Source organism: Physeter macrocephalus, chromosome 20, assembly GCF_002837175.3.
Source record: "Physeter macrocephalus isolate SW-GA chromosome 20, ASM283717v5, whole genome shotgun sequence".
NCBI classification, from domain to species: domain Eukaryota; kingdom Metazoa; phylum Chordata; class Mammalia; order Artiodactyla; family Physeteridae; genus Physeter; species Physeter macrocephalus.
Window position 1 is genome coordinate 53,741,500 of NC_041233.1, and position 20,420 is coordinate 53,761,919.

Consider the following 20,420-nt stretch of genomic DNA (forward strand, 5'->3'; position numbering starts at 1 on the left):
CCTTCTAGAGAATTTTTAATTTCATTTATTGCATTGTTCATCATTGTTTGTTTGCTCTTTAGTTCTTCTAGGTCCTTGTTAAACGTTTCTTGTATTTTCTCCATTCTATTTCCAAGATTTTGGATCATCTTTACTATCATTATTCTGAATTCTTTTTCAGGTAGACTGACTATTTCCTCTGCATTTGTTAGGTCTGGTGGGTTTTACCTTGCTCCTTCATCTGCTGTGTGTTTCTCTGTCTTCTCATTTTGCTTAACTTACTGTTTGGGGTCTCCTTTTCGCAGGCTGCTGGTTGATAGTTCCCGTTGTTTTTAGTGTCTGCCCCCAGTGGCTAAGATTTGTTCAGTGGGTTGTGTAGGCTTCGTCGTGGAGGGGACTAGTGCCTGTGTTCTGGTGGATGAGGCTGGATCTTGTCTTTCTGGTGGGCAGGTCCACATCTGGTGATGTGTTTTGGGGTGTCTGTGACCTTATTATGATTTTAGGCAGCCTCTCTGCTAATGGGTGGGGTCATGTTCCTGTCTTGCTAGTTGTTTGCCATAGGGTATCCAGCACTGTAGTTTGCCGGTCGTTGAGTGGAGCTGGGTCTTGGCATTGAGATGGAGATCTCTGGGAGATTTTTGCCGTTTGATATTACATGGAGCTGGGAGGTTTCTGGTGGACCAATGCCCTGAACTTGGCTCTCCCATCTCAGAGGAACAGCCCTGATCCTGGCTCGAGCACCAAGAGCCTGTCATCCACACAGCTCAGAATAAAAGGGAGAAAAAAAGAAAGAAAGAAAGAAAAAGATAAAATAAAATAAAGTTATTAAATAAAAAATAATTATTTAAAAAATTTAAAAAGTAATAAGAAAAAGAAAGAAAGAAGAGAGCAATGAAACCAAAAAGCAAATCAACCAATGATAAGAGCTAAAAAATATACTAAAAAAAAGAAAAAAGAAACAAAATGGACAGACAGAACCCTAGGACAAATGGTAATAGCAAAGCTATACAGACAAAATCACACACAGAAGCATACAGATACACAGTCACAAAAAGAGAAAAAGGGGAAAATATATATATATCGTTGCTCCCAAAGTCCACCTCCTCAATTTGGGATGATTTTTTGTCTATTCTGGTATTCCACACATGCAGGGTATATCAAGTTGATTGTGGAGGTTTAATCCGCTGCTCCTGAGGCTGCTGGGAGAGATTTCTCTTTCTCTTCTTTGTTCGCACAGCTCCTGGGGTTCAGCTTTGGATTTGGCCCTGCCTCTGCGTGTAGGTCACCTGAGGGTGTCTGTTCTTTGCTCAGACAGGACGGGTTTAAAGGAGCAGCTGATTCGGGGCCTCTGGCTCACTCAGGCCGGGGGAGGGAGGGGTATGGAGTGCGGGGCGAGCCTGTGGCAATAGAGGCCTGCGTGACGTTGCACCAGCTTGAGGCGCACCATGCATTCTCCCGGGGAAGTTGTCCCTGGATCATGGGACCCTAGCAGTGGCAGGCTGCACAGGCTCCCGGGAAGTGAGGTGTGGATAGTGACCTGTTCTTGCTCACAGGCTTCTTAGTGGCTCCAGCAGCAGCCTTAGCGTCTCATGCCCGTCTCTGGTAGCCATGGCTCACGCCATCTCTAGAGCTCCTTTAAGCTGCGCTCTTAATCCCCTCTCCTAGAGCACCAGGAAACAAAGAGGCAAGAAAAAGTCTCTTGCCTCTTAGGCAGGTCCAGACTTTTTCCTGGACTCCCTCCTGGCTAGCTGTGGCGCACTAGCCCCATTCAGGCTGTGTTCATGCAGCCAACCCCAGTCCTCTCCCTGGGATCAGAAATACATCTACATGTGGAACAGCTCTGACAGAACACCTACTGAACGCTGGCAGAAGACCTCAGACCTCCCAAAAGTCAATAAACTCCCCACATACCTGGGTAGGGCAAAAGAAAAAAGAAAAAACAGAGACAAAAGAATAGGGATGGGACCTCCGAAGCCCGAGCCTCAGCTCCCAGCTGCCACCTGCCCCAGCAGGTGAGCAGACAAGCCTCTCAGGCTGCTGAGTGCTGGTCCGCACCAATCCTCTGTGTGGGAATCTCTCCGCTTTGCCCTCCGCACCCCTGTTGCTGCGCTCTCCTCTGTGGCTCCGGAGCTTCCCCTCTCCGCCACCTGCAGTCTCCACCCATGAAGGGGCTTCCTAGTGTGTGGAAACCTTTCCTCCTTCACAGCTCCCTCCCACTGGTGCAGGTCCCGTCCCTATTCTTTTGCCTCTCTTTTTTCTTTTTTCTTTTGCCCTACCCAGGTATGTGGGGAGTTTATTGCCTTTTGGGAGGTCTGAGGTCTTCTGCCAGTGTTCAGTAGGTGTTATGCAGGAGTTGTTCCACGTGTAGATGTATTTCTGATGTATTTTTGGGGAGGAAGGTGATCTCCACATTTTACTCTTCTGCCATCTTGAAGATCCTCCCCCTCAGATCTATTTTCTATTTCAACAATTCTCTCTTCAGTTGTGTTCAGTATACTATTTATCCCATTCCAGTTTCAATAAATACAGTCATCATTACCAAAAGCCCTATTTAGTGGCTTCTAAATTGATCTGTTCTTTTTTTCCCCCACAAGAGTTTCAAATTCTCTCATTGGCTCTTTAGTCGTTTTATGTATACCGATTTAATCTCCCACAGATTGTTCTATTATTTCTGTATCTTGGGGTACTAATTCTCCAAGTTATTGTCTCTGTTGATTATCCTTCATGGATTAACTTTCTGTGTTTCTAATGTTTTTAGTTAAAGTTCATTTTGTGGGGGAGGGTTATTCCTTTCTGCAAGAGTCTCATATGCCCTCAGCAATGAGTGTGGCCCTGATTTTCATTTTTTCAGGGCTCTTGGGATTCTATGGGTCCTAGATCAATTTTTATGTTAATTTCTAAGTTTATGGTTTCCATACATAGGAAATGAAATTTGAGAACTTATACCTGTCTGAGGAACAGGCTTTGGGATTCAGTTTCTCATAGAAGATATTTTTTTACGCCCACTCAGAACCTAGGAAAGATAGCAAGATTTCTTGCCACTTCTTTCAGCCACTTCCTTCCTTCCTTCTTTCTTTCTTTCCTTCCTTCCTTCTTTCTTTCTTTTCTTTCTTCCTTTCCTCCTTCCTTCCTTCCTTCTTTCTTTCTTTCTTTCTCTTTTTTCTTTCTCTCTCTCTCTCTCTCTCTGGCTCTCTCTCTCTCTTTCTTTCTTTTTTAATGATTAGGAAGCCCTTTGAAGGAATTCATTTTATGCAAGATCTCAGTCTCCACTTCCTGTCTCACATGGGACCAGGGCCACAAATCCTGAACCTATATAGCTGTTAAATGGGCATAAAAAAAAAACCAGGGGCCTCCCCAGTGGCGCAGTGGTTGAGAGTCCGCCTGCCAATGCAGGGGACACGGGTTCGTGTACCGGTCGGGGAGGATCCCACATGCCACGGAGCAGCTGGGCCCGTGAGCCGTGGCCGCTGAGCCTGTGCATCCAGAGCCTGTGCTCTGCAACGGGAGAGGCCACAACAGTGAGAGGCCCGTGTACCGAAACAAAAACAAAAACAAAAAAAACACCAGCCCTCAGTACCCCAAATCCTGGCCCAGTCTCAGTGCCCTCTGCACAGTTTTGCCACCATCTGAAGCTTAGTTCCATGGGTTTATGTTCCCTGTTATTTTCTGATAATGACAATTTCCCTATCTTTTATTTGAGCTTAACTCTGTATTTTTAATTTGGAGTAAGAGGAAGGTTATATTTTTTTCCAGTAGTTCTATGTTTGTAAAAGGGGTCCCCTGCCAGTTCAGTTGCCAGAACAAGAAAGTTGGCATATAACACATTTTTAAGCCTGAACACAATTGTTTTACTGCTAGAATTTCTAGATCAGAAGTCACACACTTGCAGCTCTTGGGATAAACCCAACCCACAGATGTGTTTTGTTTGGCCTGGATGCTTTTGGCCTACACTTTGGGTTTTTGTTTTGTTTTGTTTAAAAACAAAGTTGGCTTCTCATTTGAGAAGCCAACTTTTAAAAATCAAGGAATTTCACATAAAAATCCAGATTTTCTAGTTTTTCTTTAAAACTGGAAAGATCTGGCAACAGTGGGCCCATCTTCCATCATTTACAACCCATAGCAGTTAAGTAGCACCTGCTCTCTACAGTCAGAGCACACGTTTTCCTGGTTGCTAGAATCTATCTCCCACTTCACAGGGTCCCATCCAGGCATTTCACCCGTTGACATTACCTGCTTGGCCTCTACAGATATTCTAACTTGCTCTCCCAGCCCAGGACTACAAATTGCATCCAGATTTCAAATGTGAGTTGCCCCAGTAGACTGGAAGCTCCATGGGGGCAGGGAATGTGGTTGGCTCATTCACCACTCTATTCACACCCAGCACAGTGTCTGGCTGGTGGTAAGCATTCAGTGCTCTTGGATTTTGAATTAATTAATTAAAGAATGGATGAGTTATTCTAAAAATAAAAACCCAACAGTCCAAACAATTCTGCGGCAGAAACCTCTCCAAAATGTTGGCAGCCCTGAAGTCCTTAATGTTTAAATCCTGAGAATCCTGTCTTAAGTAATCACAGGCAGTGATGTAGCAAGTGGAAGTTTGTTATTTCCCATACGGTTTTCAACAAGTCTCTTAATTTTCCTCCGCCGCCAACTCTCCTTTGGAGAATGGGCAAAAATATCAATACTTCTCTATCTGAGGGACTAACACTAAGAAATCCAATGTTTCTCAGAGAAGCTGTGCTATATATACATGTGACCCAGTAATGTCAGGGCCTGGTGCAGCCGAGTCAGCATGGGAAAATCTTAAGTGCACCTGGAAAGAGACCCATTTCCAGAGATGGGTTATTGAATGACAGCTTCCCCCTCGGTCCAGTGAGAAATTTAATTTGCTGAGGACTCAACACAGGAAGCATTTGCCGATTAAAAATATGTCTAAACAGATGTTCTGCTTAGCCTGGAAGAAGGATCTAAATGCAACTGTCATTATTGGATTTTCTTGGATTACTACTATCTGGAATTGGAGTCCAAATAGAAGGATGTAATTATTTATTATGGTCCAAGAGGCCTGCATCTGAAGAGGAGCAAATGCAGAGGAGGACTCCCTTCAGGGGTGTCTGAAGGGATCTAACATGCTGGGGGTGGGGTGGGCTGCAGGATAAAGTCCATTTAAATTCTCTGGCTCTGGGAGTGTACCCTATCCTCTCTGAAAATCTGCCATAGCTATTCAATGTTCCGTTTCCAGCTGAAGGCACAGCCGTATTATAAATGGAACCAGGCCTGACCCAGCCTTCTCAAGCAAGGAACTGCGGATTTTCGATTAGTCAACCAGTCTCTCCTACACTGGAAGTAAACACCCTGACAGTCCAGCCATCTGCATAACCCTCACCCCATGGGTGATGGGCAAATTCGCACCTTGCCTGTGGCGATCCTGAAAGGCTCAGTAAAGGGGGAGACTGTGGATTATTCTGCATGATGGTTCCCAAACTTGGCTGCACATTGGATTCAATCAGGGAGCTTTTAAAATATTCTGGTGTCCGCCCCCCTGCCCTGAGATTGGGACTCAGTTGGCCTAGAGGACTGTCAAGGCATCTGTGCTTTTTCAGGCTCACCAGGTGATTCGGATGCATAAGGAAGTTTGAGAACCACTGATGTAGCCCAAAGATTAAGAGCAAGAGATTCAGGGTCGGGGGACTTAGGCTCAAGGTAAATGCTGCCATTCACTACCTGTGTGGCTCTAGATGAGCCACTGTCCCCTGAGATCTCCTTCCTGCTGCATGGTGGTGTCATGGGCATGGAACCAGGCAATGAACATCAAATGCCTGCTGTGTAAGGGCTTGACGAGAGCTGCAGTTATCACCATCACATCTGCATTTGGGGACAGGCTAGAAAGAATGCCTAAAGTCAGGTTCAATGGTTACACCCAGATATGCTGACATAAGGGACATTCAGGGGTTCAGGTGATGCTCTGTGCCCAAGTTTGAGGGATCCCTGCTCTCTGGTGCAACCTGATTCCATTATTATTTGCTGCAGCACAGAGCCCTTAGGGACTGCTACAGAAAGTGAAAGGTCCATTCTCTTCTATGAATATGGTTCTGGAAATCAGGCTCTACCAAAACAGTCACAGCTTCATTTGAGGAACAGTTACACACTCCATTTCATTAATCCCATTATCGGCCCCGAAATGCATGCTGAGCTCTCATCTCCAGGGTAGGAAGGCTCCTCAGACCAAACAGTCTGCCAAGGGGTGCTGAGTGAGCAATTCCCCAAGCCCCCCAGACCTCCCCAAAGCTGGAAGCACAAATCCCCACCATCAGGGCTGAGGGGAGCAATATAATGCCGGGAAATATACCTGGTGCAGCAGCTAGCTGACCAGGGACTTCCCTCATATCCTTTCTCCTGCTTGGGCGGTCTCTTTTTCTGGGAGTGGCGGAAGCGGGGTGGGTTGTGATTAAAGGGGAATCTGAGATTGACACAACTTGCCTTATCTTTAATTCAAACAAAAACAAGAGGCACACAGGCTGGCACCTGACAGTGTCCCGGAGGGACAGATGGGAAGGCTGGGGGAACAAGATAGGAGGGATGGCCTTCACCTCACCTTGGGGGTCTCCTTCCTCCTCAGGCTCACCCTGGATGCTTAAAGACCTGCTCGTCTGCTGCTGTAATACAGAGTGGAGGGACTGGCCTAACCTTGACATTATCCTCTTGAAACACACCAGGATCATTTGAGGGGCTGCAAACTATGGATGTAGCCAGCTGCAGGGGTGTGGGGCATGGGTGGGGCAGTGCTGTCATCATCCTCCTTAAGACACCCAAGAAGATCTCTCGTCGCAGTGTGAGTACCATGTACAACCCAACCAGAGGCAGAATTTTAATGGGCTGCAGGAGCCTTATTCCTTCCTGTCTTCTTTAATGGTGTTTCTGTGCAGCTGTTAAACAGCTGTGAAATCCCAGTTCAGAGGTGGACGATGCACTTTCAGTGCTGGATAATCTAATTCTTGGAGGTGAAGGTGGAGAGAAAGAAAGGGAAGAGCTACACTCATTGAGTACCTTTTAAGATCCAGACACATGGCTATGTGCTTTGCATAAATATTATTTCTAATTCTCTCCAAACCTTAGATGAGGAGCTGGATAACTTATCCAAGGTTGTAACTACTAAGTGGCTTGCTGGGATGCAAACCCAAGTGTGTCTGACTGTTCAAGTTTATTTGGCTGGGTCATGTGACACCCAAAAAAACAGTAAATATTAATATTAAAAATTCTGACAATAGCTATTGCTGGTGAGCAGGAAAGATGCAGGGAGGGAAGGCAGTAGATGGTCTCCAAATATGGCCACAGCTCTCATCCCTGTAAGTTCATGCCACTTCTCACATTAAGGGGTGGAATCTATTTTCTTTTCCTTGAGCTGAGCTGGCCCCTTGGCTTGTTTTGACCAATAGAATGTGGCAGAAGTAGCATTCTGAGAGTTCAGAGTCCATGCCTTAAGTGGACTGGTGGCTTCTGTCCCCTCCCTCTGGTAAGCCAGCCACCATGCTATTAAAAAACCTTAGACAACTAAATGGTGAAGGTCCATGTGGAAAGACAGCATGTGGAGGTACAGTGAGGCACCAACATGTGACTAAAGCTTCTTTTGGCCCTCTCGGCCCAGCCCAGCTGCTAGATGAATGTAAGCAAGTGAGTGACCCCAGCTGACGTCAGCCAAAGAACCACCCCCGCAAGCCCAGTCAATGCACAGAATCATGAGAGATAACAAGTCACAGTTTGAAGTCACTAAGTTTGGGGGTGGTTTTCATGCCATAATAAATCACTTAAATTGTGAAGGAAAAATTAGGTGTGGCGTCTACGTCACTGAAGGGTAATGGCAAATCTTTCTGGTTTCATCCTCACACCCTGTGTCCATTTTCACCACTCAGTGCTGGTCATCTGCGGCCAAAATGAAGTGACACTGATTTTACCAGGTGTCTGGGAGCCTGAAAACGCCTAAGCCAAAATACCTTTGAGAAAGCAAAGCAGAAAAATACAGATTTTAAAGGGGCCCTGCGCACGGTCCCAGCAATACTTGGTGGGGCTTAGAATCAGACGCACGTTTGTCAAATGGTGGTGGTGGGGAGTGGAAGAGTCTGTCTCTCTCTAAAGGAGATCAGACTGCTAAGAGGGGATCAGCAAGCCAACAGGAAAATGGGCCAAGGACAGGAAGAGGCGAGTCACAGAAGTGCACCCCCAAATCACTGGCGAAGGTAGGAAAAGACGCTGAAAGTCACCAGAAGTCAGAGAAATACAAATTAACTAATAAGAAGCTATCGTTTCCATTATTAAAAGCACTGATAATACCTAGTGCCAGGGAGGATACGGTGAAAGGAGCACACTTACACATTTTGAAATGCATTTTAGCAACATCTATTTAAAACATACTAAGTGTGTAAGGATCTATATTCAGGTATTTTACTACAACTTTGTATATGATGGCCAAAACTTGAAGTTACGTATTAACTGATAAAGGAAGGATTGAATAAATTATGGCCCATTCATGCCAGGAATATTTTGCAACTATTCAAAAGAATAAATTGAAGTTATAAAAGTGTCTTGGAGGGGTTTTCCATGAGGTATTGATGAGTGAGAAAAGCAGAATGCATAAAAAACATGTATTAAATATGATCCCTTTTTTAAAAAAATGACAAAACATATCTGTATATATGTTTATGTGTTTAGATGTATGTTTATGTATGTATATGTATACATCTCTGCATCAGTGTATATGTGAATATATGTGCATGGAGAAAAATATGAAAGGGTGAAAACAAAGTTATTAGCATGCATTACCTGGGGAAGAGTAGAGGGGTAATATGTGGAAAAAAGAAGTGAAGGAGGTGACCAAATTAAAGGGAAAAGAAAAAAACACAACACTAAGAAAAGTACATGATGATATCATCACATTTGTACATTACTGTGAAGTTATATATATATATTGTGTGTGTAAAATATAAAATAACATTAAAGAAAAAACATAAAGTGTATAATGATTTGTACTTCACCTCTACAGAAGCATCCCTGAAATACAGGATACTGGCATTTAAAAATGATTCATTTTGTTCTGCATTAATTTTATGTATCAACAGAAGAAATGCCCTTGTAGGCAACAAGCCCTGATTCCTGCAGGATGCAGGCTGGACAGAAGTCCAGCAGCCCTTCTCCTCCAGCACAGCTTCTGAACAGGAAAACCTTCTCCAAAACTGAGATGCTTCCAGTGAGGCGCCTCCCATAATCTCCAGGCTAGAATCTCCTAGACTGCACGCGCGTCTGGGCGCTGGTGTGCAGACAGGCAGAGGTGGTACCTCCAGGCAGGCCCCTGCCACAGACAGCCCCCCACCTCAACTGTCCACGGGGTCTCTAGTCTACACCTGCCTCCCAGTCCCCACTCCAGCTTTAGTTTCCTTTCTTGCTTCCCAGGCCCACTCATTCTGTCAGACCCCTAGTTCCCAAAGTCTCGTCATCCCTCCTCTCGGTCCTCGGGGCCTTCAGCTCGCCAGCCAAGAGCTAGAGAGAAAAGTCACTCCCAGACTGCAGAGTCTAACTGGAGGCCATCCAGTCCCCAAGCAACCAAATACCACCCTTATACCTTGCTCTGGCAGAGGGCCCACCCCACTCAACAAAAGGCCTCACTCCCCACTCATTCACAGACTTCACTGCTTCTAGTTCACTAAGATTGAAAGTAAAAGGTACAATAAGAGGTTCCCAAAGCCAGGATCAGGGATGGGGGAGGGAAATGGGTGCAACTGGAACTAGATAGTGGTGATGGTGGCACAACATTGCATATGTACTTAATGTCACGAAATGGTACACATTAAAATGGTTAAAATGGTAAATTTTAGGTTATGTGAAATTTACAACAACTGAAAAACAAAGAGTACCCCAAGGCCTGGTGGGGCCTCACATTACCCTCTCTAGCTTCCTCACTGCTGGTATTCGTGGCTGTAGCATTCGACCAGCTCTCAGATGGCTGCTCTCCAAGCCCACCTAAAGGAACAAAGAAGAAAAGAAACGTGAGGACGCACCCGCCTTCTTTGCACCAGCACCATGAGATGAGGGAACAAACCTGGTCACCTGGGGAATGCTCAGAATCACCAGTGGGTCAGTAAAGATCTGTTTAACAAAGGATGACTGGGCCCCTACTCGATGCTCAGGCCAAAAAGAACTTGCTTTCTTATAACCATGAACATAGTTCAGAAATTATAAATGTAGCCTCTCCTCGATCAGTTCAAGGGCTCTTGGAATGAAACATACAAAGTTAACAGGTGAATCCCAAAGTCAGCTTCCTAACCCCCAACGCCCTGAGAAAGCCCAACGCAAACAGGACACTCTCTGGTTCTGGAGTCCCCCGCACGGGACGCAGGGAGACGTCACCAGTGCCACTCCTAAATATGTGATGTGGCAGTTGCTACTGCCTTGGCTTATACAGGCATCTTGGTTTCCTCTTTGGGGTGTGAGTCTCCTTTTAGAAATTGCTCTGCTTACTTTATAAATCAGACTCTGCGGACACTGCCTCAGTCAAGGGCAGTGATGCACGTACTCGTTTGCTAGTATCATCATCTAGAAACCAGGTTCACATCTGTCCCCACCAGGAAGATGGGCTATCACCATCTATTATTAGACCTACTGTGAACCAGGTACAGTCCCGGGCAGCAGGGATCCAGCAGTGAACAGGACAGACATTGCCTAAGTTCCAAATGGACGGTTGGACAGTAAATCGTAGCTAAGAAAATAAAGGAATAAGATGATTGCAGGTTCAGAAAATGCTCTGAAGATCAAATGCAGTATGTGGTAATGTGGCCTGGAGCAGCTGCTTAGAAAGCAGTCAGAGAAGGCCCTTTAGGGAGGTGACATTTGGGTTGAGACTTGGAAGACAAGAAGGAGCCAGCCACACAGAGATCCGGGCCAGCATGTCCCAGCAGAAGGAGGATCAGGAAAGAATCTGGATCGGGAATGAGCTTGCCATGTGGAGGGGCTAACCGTGGTGGGCAGAGAGGAAGGCTGGATCCTCAGGGATATTAAGAATATAGTTGGAGGCACAGCAACAGGAGAGGCTGATGGCTTAGATATGAGGGACTGAGAGGGGCCCCGAATGATGCCTACATTTGGCAGTTGAGCAGCTGGGTGGGTCCGGACACCAGGGAGCAGATTTGAGGACAAAGCCTGTGTCCAGGAGAGACTATCATATACGTGAAACCACACTAAAGCATCTACAGGACAATCTACTTGTGCAAAATATTTCTTGCATTTGTTTAGAAATTTGCAGCTTACAAAGCAGTTTCCCCATCTCCCCTTTGACCTTGATGAAAACACTCTGTAGCAGAAGTGTAACCCCATTTTACAGAGGAGAAAACTGAGATACAAAATGATCAGCCCAAGGTTGCCAGCCCATAAGGGAAGCTGAGGGCTCAGGACAGTCTCCTGGTCAGAAACCTGATGATATTTCCTGTGCTTCATAGGTCACAGGCTTCCAGAGCTACTCAAGGAAGGGTCCCAAACATGAAACCCAATGCCCTGGCCCCTGACAACCATGGAAGACAGCCCTGTGGTCCCGCATCCCAACTCCTGACAGGCAGACCACCTCTCTCCCTCTGGTGACTGACACTGGCGGTGGACCAGGCGCGCGGGGATATTTTTACATGCCTTCATCCTGCTCGTCCGCTGCCTTTCTGGCCAAGTCAGAATCCACTAACACACTCCCTGCAGCTGCCGGGCGTTCGCTGCCAGCTCCCAGCCCTCTGGGTATTCTTCCAGTTGCGATATCATTTCCTCTCGGGCTAAAGGTCAGGGGAAATCCTGATGGTATGAAAATCACTGGCCAGCAGAGGAATGTGCCCTGTGCACACTGAAGGAGAGCCTGAGGCCAAGGCTCCCGCACTAGCTTAGTCTTCACTCCTTGTGTAACTGAGGATGAGACCTGGGGTGTTAGTACTTTTCATCTGTCAAATGTGCTGTTCCGTTCGAATGAGGTAATGGTTTGTTTAGGCCTTTGCTCATTCAACTAATGTTTATCTGACACCTGCTGCATGCCAGATGCTGTTTCTGCTGCTCAGGATATGACACTGAACAAACTCTACCCTGACCTCATGGAAATTATATTCTGGTGGAGGGTAGAGGAGGAAATGATAAACAAACAGGTGACTAAATATATAAGTCGGTTGTTGACAAGCGCTATGAAGAAAATAAATAAGGGTGAGGGGAACAGTGAATGCTAGGGGTGAAGGATTGCCATTTCACACAAGGCAGAAAAGCAGAAGCCTGAAGAAAGTGAGGGAGAGGGTCTGCAGATATCTGGGGAAGAGCGTTCCAACTGAAGAGACAGCAGGTGCAAAGGCCCTGGGGTGGGAGTGTGCTTGATAGTAGGGAGGTGGGTATGACTGGAATGGAATGACCCAGGGAAGGAATAATAGGTGATGAGGTCAGTGAGCAGTGGAGGGTCTGGGGGGTCAGCTCCTGGGGGACCTTGCAGGCCATTTTCACGATTTTGGCTTTTATTCTGAGAGATCTAAGATGGGAGCCAGAGGACATGAAGGGATTTTGTAACTGCACTGGCTCTGAATATGATCAGGGTTATTAGTAGTGAACAGGAGGGGAACACAGGAGCTGGGATTTGAAAGGAGATTCTGCAAAGCACCAGCCCATCAAAGAGGGTTGGAAAGTTTAGACCTGCTTGGCTCCTCCAAAAAAAAAAAAAAAAAAAAAATAGACCTGTAAGGATACCTGAGCACAGCCTGGTTCAAGGTTAGCTGGAGGCTGTGGTTGAGGGAGTGATGGCTGGGAGAGATTGATATTCAGCTTTGCAGCAGGCAGAGGAGGTGGGGGGATGAGGACTTCTGATTCCCTTGGCCCCCTGGCCCTTGGGGTTACAATGGGAGCAAAGCTCTGGAGGTGGGGGGAAACCAGGGGCCCCCTAGCAGATGGATGTGGGGAAAGAATCAGTATTTACTATGTGCCAATTACGGTGCTGACCATGTGCTAGGAACAGTGCTAAATGCAGAGTTTTGTAATTCTAGCCTCATAAAGACTCAGTGACAAAAGAGCCACAAACGTCCTCATCTCACAGATGTGGAAACAAGGTTCCAAGAGGTGAAGTGACTTGCCTGTCCTGAAGGTACAGAGATGGTTAGTAATGGAGAAACTGAAGGTGGGTCCTGGAGGACCTCCCCAGATCTGTGCTCCTTCCCCTCAGCCTCAGACCCAGAAAGAACAGGAGAACAAGTGGGGTGTCTTTCCCTATTCCCAAGGGAAAGTCACTGATGAGATTGGGGTCACAGCAATTAAGAACACACATCCCTTCTCTGTCATCCTTACCAGCAAGAGACTGGCAGCTCTTGTCATTTCTCCAAAGGGCAGCAAATCGCATGCTTCTAGTACAGCTGAGCCTGGGATCTACCTGGAGTGAATGTGATTTGGCCATCCCCTGATGAAAACCCTCCCAAGGTTTCCCACTGCCCTTGGTATGAATTCTAAGCTCTAACATGACCCATGAGGCCCACCCCTGTGATATGACCCTGCTGGCCTCCTCCACCCGGTACCTCAGGGCTTCCTGCTACTCCCCCACTCCCACTCTGTGCTCAGCCACCTAAGCTACTCACAGTGCCTTGGATTTCCATTCTCCTCTTGCTGATGCGCCTTCCTCTGCCACACCCACCTCTTCATCTGGCCAAATCCTACTGCACCTTCAAGGCTCAGCTTGAACACCACTTCCTCTGGGACACCCCATTGCTCCTCTTGGGTTAGAAGCCCCCTCCTCTGTGTTACCAGGGCCCTGGGCTTTTTCACATCCCTTGCCACAAGTAATTGGGATCTCCTGTCTACTCAGCTGATCCCCTAGTTTAGTTTTGAGCATCTTGAAGAAAGGGACCTTGTCTTGTCCAACAGTAAACACTCAGTACTGTGCCTGGCATATAGCAGACAATAAAATATGTGATTGATGGATGAATGGATGGATAGGTAAATGGATGAGTCAGGTAGACAGTGCTTACAAAGAAAACCCAATCATTTCTAACTCATCATCACTGATGGAAAAGTTTGTCTTTTTCAGCTTATGGAGGGAGGGAAGTAGATATTCTTGGAACAATGGCTTTCAACCTTAGCTGCACTTCGGGATCATCTTGGGAAGTTTTTAGAAAAATACTGAGGCCTGCATCCCACCCCCGGAGGTTCTTATTCGATTGGCCTGGGCCTTGGGATTTTAAAAAGCTCCCCAGGTGATTCTAAGGTGCAGCCAAACTTGAGATTCTCTACTTAGAGAACCCTGTAAGAGGTAGCCTCAACTCATGATGTTTTCTTAAAACTAACCTCCTTCCTCCCAAGCTCACCAGGAATGGAAGATGTGGAGCTGAAGACAGACATCAAGTACTAAGAAAAGTCATTCCTCACATCTAAATCAATGGACTGTGTTGCTCCATTTCAGTAAAAGCAAGCAAATAAGACAGGTGTGACTGTGGCTATAACTGCAGCCATAAGCACACAGAACAAGGAAGAGAGAAATATAGTCTGATGCAGACAAAGATTGGGGGCAATGGGGGCAAGGAGTATTCAGGGTGTAGGGATATCTTTTTCCTTGGGTGTAACTGCAAGACAAAAAATATTTGAAAAAATACATATATATGCCTATATTTGATCTTTGGTTAATTACCTCTTCAGTGAGAGGCTATGCAAAGACCCTGTAGATTTCATTAGTCACAGGGGCTTATTCAAACGTCTCCTTTGCATAAGAAACCCAGGCTTACAGCTGGTCTCTGGGAAAGAATGCCCTGCACGCCTTGAAAAGAGAGCTCCAGGCCTGTTCATGCAGAGGTCAGCGGCCCGTGATGCATGGGGCCAGGCTGAAATGTTTCTATCCAGCATTTGCAATTCAATCCCACAGTTTCCTTTATGGAACAATTCACTAAATTCAGAGTTGTTCTTTTCTCTAATTCACCATATAATTCACCTCCCAAGTTCAATTAAGAAGCAATCTGTTAGCAACTTTGGGAGCAAGCTGCTTTTCTTTGGGAAAGCCCAATTTTCTTCCGCTCCCAACAAAAAGTGGCTTAATTATATGCATCATATGAGACATTGATGTACACACAACGCCCCTCTACATAATTAATGAAATATTAACCATATACATCCAAAGACATCTAGATAGAAAGGGATGGGGTTTTCCAAAGCCTGGAAAGACAGCCATCGATCAATATTGTTCATTTGAATATATGATAATTCATAGTGACTATGAATTAATATTCATGAATATGATAATTAATAAACAAAACCTTATAGTAATTATTCCTTCTGTCTCATTCTTAGAGCCTAACGTTACTTGGCCCTCAGTTTTCTTTTTTTAAAAAATTTATTTATTTATGTATTTATTTTTAGCTGCATTGGGTCTTTGTTGCTGTGCACGGGCGTGCTCTAGTTATGGCGAGTGGGGGCTACTCTTCGTTGCGGTGCACGGCCTTCTCATTGCGGTGGCTTCTCTTGTTGCGGAGCATGGGCTCTAGGCACATGGGCTTCAGTAGTTGTGGCACACAGGCTCAGTAGTCGTGGCTCGCAGGCTCTAGAGCGCAGGCTCAGTAGTTGTGGCGCATGGGCTAAGTTGCTCTGTGGCATGTGGAATCTTCCCGAACCAGGGCTTGAACCCATGTCCCCTGCATTGGCAGGCGGATTCTTAACCACTGCGCCACCAGGGAAGCCCGGCTCTTGGTTTTCTTAAACGCAAAAATAACTACCATTTTTAAATGCTGATTATTTGCAGGTACTCGCATATGTTATCCTGTATTTAATCCTCAAACTAATCCCCTGAGGTGGGTATTAGTGCCATTTTACACGCAGTGTAACTGAGGCTTAGAGCACTTAAGATATCACTGTGGACACACAGCCATTGGGTGGAGAGGTTGAGATTCTCTCCAGATCAGTCTAGTGTCAAAGCTTTTAAGATACAACACAAGTAACCCTGCCAGGAAACCCTCAGCTCTCACATTTACTGACTTTTTAATACCTGTATTTACAGCTCTGTCCCATCAGAGGGAAATCTAGCACAAATTGCTTTGCTTTACTCTAAGAAAAATTTAAAAATAATCTCTAGCACAAGAGATTAAAAATCACTTTATTGCCAGTCCATTCATTCAATAAATACTGATTGAGTGTCTGCACTGTGCTGGGCTCCTGAAGGCAGAGACAGGCAGGGTCTATCTTCATGGTGCCTTCATGGTGCTAGTGGAGGGAAGAAAATCAACAATAAACAATGGGATCCTGGGACTTCCCTGGCGGTCCAGTGGTTAGGACTCCACGCTTTCACTGGCATGGGCCTGGGTTCGATCCCTGGTTGGGGAAATAAGATCCCTCAAGCCGCACAGTGTGGCCAAAAACAAAACAGGACAAAACAAACAAACAAAAAGAGATCATTCCATGGAGGGATTAAGCACTTTCAAGAAATTAAAACAGAGTTTTATGAAAGAGCAATGGGGGATGGGAGCCCAGGGAAAGTCTGAGTTGGTGACATTTGAGCTGAGATCTAAATGATGAGAGGGGGACACACATCTGGGGAGAGTGTTCTGGCAGAAAACAAAACAAAATAAAACACCAGCAAGTAAAAAAAAGTCCAGAGGGAGGAAAATAAGAGTCCGATGGAGCTAGAACTAAGGCTAATACCTGAGGGATGCAGGGCCAGTTTGTGCAGGGCTTTTGAGTCTTACCCTCACAGTCAACTTGCCATGCCCTTTGGTCATATGTAATATGCACAGCAATCCTGTGAATAAGTAATATCATTCCTCTTCTGCAGAAGAGAAAACTGAGGTTCATGAATAAGTTGCCCAAGGTCACCCAGCTGGTAAGAGACTGAATTTGCCTTTCAAGGCAGCCCCTTCTGACTCCAGAATCCATGCTCCTAACCCCTGCCCTCTACCCCACACCTGTACAGGTGTGGTCTGAACAAGCATCCCAAGCAAGGCCAATGGACGAAACATCTGCACACCTCTGTCAGAAAACTACTGGCAAGACACACACAGCAGAGCTTTTCATTATTCATTAGGAAAAAAAAAAAGCGAGGCAAAGCCCCTTTAACAGGTTGATTTAGGAATGAACTAGGCAACCACTGCGGTAATCAGTGTGTAATCCTAAGCAATTCAGTGCCAAGTAAAGTTTATATCTATGCCAAATTTCAAATGTTACAGAAGGGAAAGAGAAAATGGGTTAAAAGATCACTGCCAGTTTTTGTTAATGAAATGATTTAATATTGGCAAGTGTATAATAAAACAGGAATTCTTATATACACTGCTGTTGAAGGAGGAATATACATTGGTAACATGTTATGAGATAATTTAGCAAGATGTATCAAAGTCTTTTAAAACAAGCAATAACATGATTTTGACCCAATAATATGACTTCGACCCAATAATATGACTTCTAAATATCAGTACTAAGGAATCGATTGACAGTGAAAACAAAGGATGTTCATTCTCAACATTTTAAAGACAGACTGTAACAACCACACACCCCCAATAAAGGAATTATGATATAAAGGAACTTAATGCAACATTTTAAACTGTTTTAGAAGAAAGTTTGCTAAACAGGAAAAATGTTCATATTATAAGTCAAAAAACAGGTTAGGAAGTAGTACCCAGTATAATTCCATCTTTTACTTTTAAAAAAGCATATTCAAAAAATTATGGAAAAAATACTGGAAGGAAATACCCACAATGTCCATTGTGATGATCCCTGATGGGTGATTTTTGAGTGAATGTTACGTTTTTATATACTTTTTGTAATTTCTAAATTTTATTCAACATATTACTTTTATAATCAGGAAGTAAAAAAAAGAAGAACTATAATACATCATACACTTTGCCTAAGAACATGTGCTCTGCACTTTGTAGTGTATGTCTGTACACATGTACACATACACACACACACAGTTGCCGGGAAACCCTTTTCCGATGGGAAAGAAACATACTCGTGTTTATGCAGATGGAAAGGTTGTGGTCCAATCTTTTTTTCTACTTTTCTGCTCTCACCATGGAAAGAAAAAACAATGAGTCCACACCTTGGCAAGATGGAAGAAAGGAAAGCTAAGGTCATTGGTGAGAACGGGAAAGGGCTTGTTGGAAATTTCTTTAAGACAGTGTTGGATACTTCTTTAAGACAGTGTTGGATGGGCTCTTGGGAGATCCAGTCCGCTCTTCCCCAGTCAGTTAACTGGCTCCCACCTGTGTCCTAGCACTGGCTGATGAGGCCTTGGAATTTGCTCCGACCCCAGGCAGAAGCTCATGGGAGGCTTCTTAATCATGCAAATTTGAGCTCTCTCTTCCCAGAGCCTCCAGCCAGATGTCCATCTTGCTTGGTGTCAGACCCTCCACCCATCCTGAATGCCTGTGTCTGCATCTTTCCTAGTCCCTGACTGTTGGTTGAGCTACACCAGACCTTCTGCTTAGGGATGCCCTTGAAGGACTTGTTGCTCACCTGGCTTCAAACCTTCAGTGCTCTCCTGGACCCTTGGACTTTAGGTATTCTTGCACACTTGGTCCACATCTTTCACACCCAGCCTGGCCTTGGCTTCTTGGCCATTTCCATAATTCATTGCTGTATAACAAATTATCCCTCTAAACAGAGTGGCTTAAAATAACCACCATTTTATGCTTGTTTCTGATTCTGAGGGCCAGGAGTTGGGGAAAGGAACAAATGGGGCTAATTTTTCTCTGCTCTGGGACCTGAGCTGGGTTGACTTGAAATGGGCGAGGGATGGCTGAGATGGCTCATGTGGAGGGCAGCATTCCAAAAGGATAAGCCCCACTGTGCAAGTGTTGGTCAGCTTCTGCTTCCATCATGCTTTCTAATGTCTTACTGGCCAAAGCAAGTCACACAACCAAGCCCAGAGTCACGAGGAATGACTAAAGCAGGGAGTGGCTGGGTGAAGAAGCGGTGGGGCAGTAGAGAGGCAGTGGGGGAGAAATTCAGACACAGTGCTCACGGCTGATGGTGAGGCAGGAAGGAGGCACAGGGACCCAGGAGCACAGTGGGACACCAATTAAATTCTCCCTTGAGACGCTGAAGGCCAGCATTTGGACCACCAAGCTGAATGCATAAGAGGAAGATTCCAGAGGAATCTTCTCAGTCCCCATTTATTTCCTTCGGGGATCACTGAGCTTTACCAGCAACGATCTCATTTATTTGCTTACATGTTTATTGCCTGCCTCCCTGACACCCTCTAAAAAGCTAGCTCCATCTTCTCCCCTGATGTACCCCTTGGCCTGGGACAGTACCCAACACACAGGAGATGGCTGCCGGTGGGAGGGGGGACTGGGGAAAGGGAGGCTGCAGGATGTAAGGCTACAGCGGACGTTAATGCCTGTCTCCAGTCAAGAAGTGATGGCGTCCTGGACAGTGATAGGACTGTAGGAATGGAGAGGAGATTGCTTGGGAGGGCTATTTAGGTGATGGGATGAACATAACTCGGTACCCAGCTGGACCTGAGAAGAGAGATGGAGGGAACTCCCTTCTCAGCTCTTAGATGTGATAAAGGCATACTCTTGCCCATCCTTCACACTGAAATATGCCAAAAGAAGAGAAATTTTCAGAGGGCACGTTCAGAATAGTCAACATAAGAGACTTGGGATAACCTTAACAGGAAGTGGGGATAACTGCAAGAGGAGAATTATACATTTGTACTGCAGTTTATAAAAGTAGTAGTAAGTGAAGAAAAGACATTCCATGTTCCTGGATGAACTGGGTAAATGCTACAAATGTGTCCATTTCTCCAAACGAAGTTATAAGTTGAATGCAATCATGATCCAAATTCAAGAGGATTTTGTTGGGATCTTCTTAGATTTTTGTGGAGAAGTGATCCTCAAATTCATGTAGAAGAATAAACAAGTGAGACTATTCAAGAAATTTCTAAAAATGAAAAGCAAGGACCATGAGGAAGGATGGCCACCAAATATTAAAACATATAAAGAAATTAACATGAAAAGACACACAGATGAATGGGACACAAATGCTAACACTACATGTAAAAACACACACTATGTGATAAAGGAGACAGGGCGAAAGAATATGAATTAGATGGTAATCCCGACAAGGGATTAATCTCCAAAATATACAAACAGCCCATGTAGCTCTAGTCAAAAAAACAAAAACCCAATCAAAAAATGGGCAGAAGATCTAAATAGACAGCAATCCAAAGAAGACATACAGATGGCCAAAAAGCCCATGATGCTCAAGATCACTAATTATCAGAGAAATACAAATCAAAACTACAATGAGGCATCACCTTGCACCGGTCAGAATGGCCATCATCAAAAGTCTACAAACAATAAATGCTGGAGAGGGTGTGGAGAAAAGGTAACTCTCCTGCACTGTTGGTGGGAATGTAAATTGATGCAGCCACTATGGAGAACAGTATGGAGGTTCCTTAAAAAAACTAAAAATAGAACTAC

General features: G+C 45.2%; 1 protein-coding gene across 1 annotated transcript in view; it reads right to left on the reverse strand.

Annotated features, from left to right (window-relative positions):
- Positions 1-20,420, reverse strand: part of TLL2 (tolloid like 2) — a 139,708-nt gene that overhangs the window by 65,127 nt on the left and 54,161 nt on the right. Inside the window, exon 3 of the mRNA XM_007117899.3 lies at positions 9,913-9,990. Within this exon, the coding sequence (XP_007117961.1) occupies positions 9,913-9,990 (78 nt within the window). The remainder of the gene's footprint in view (positions 1-9,912; positions 9,991-20,420) is intronic.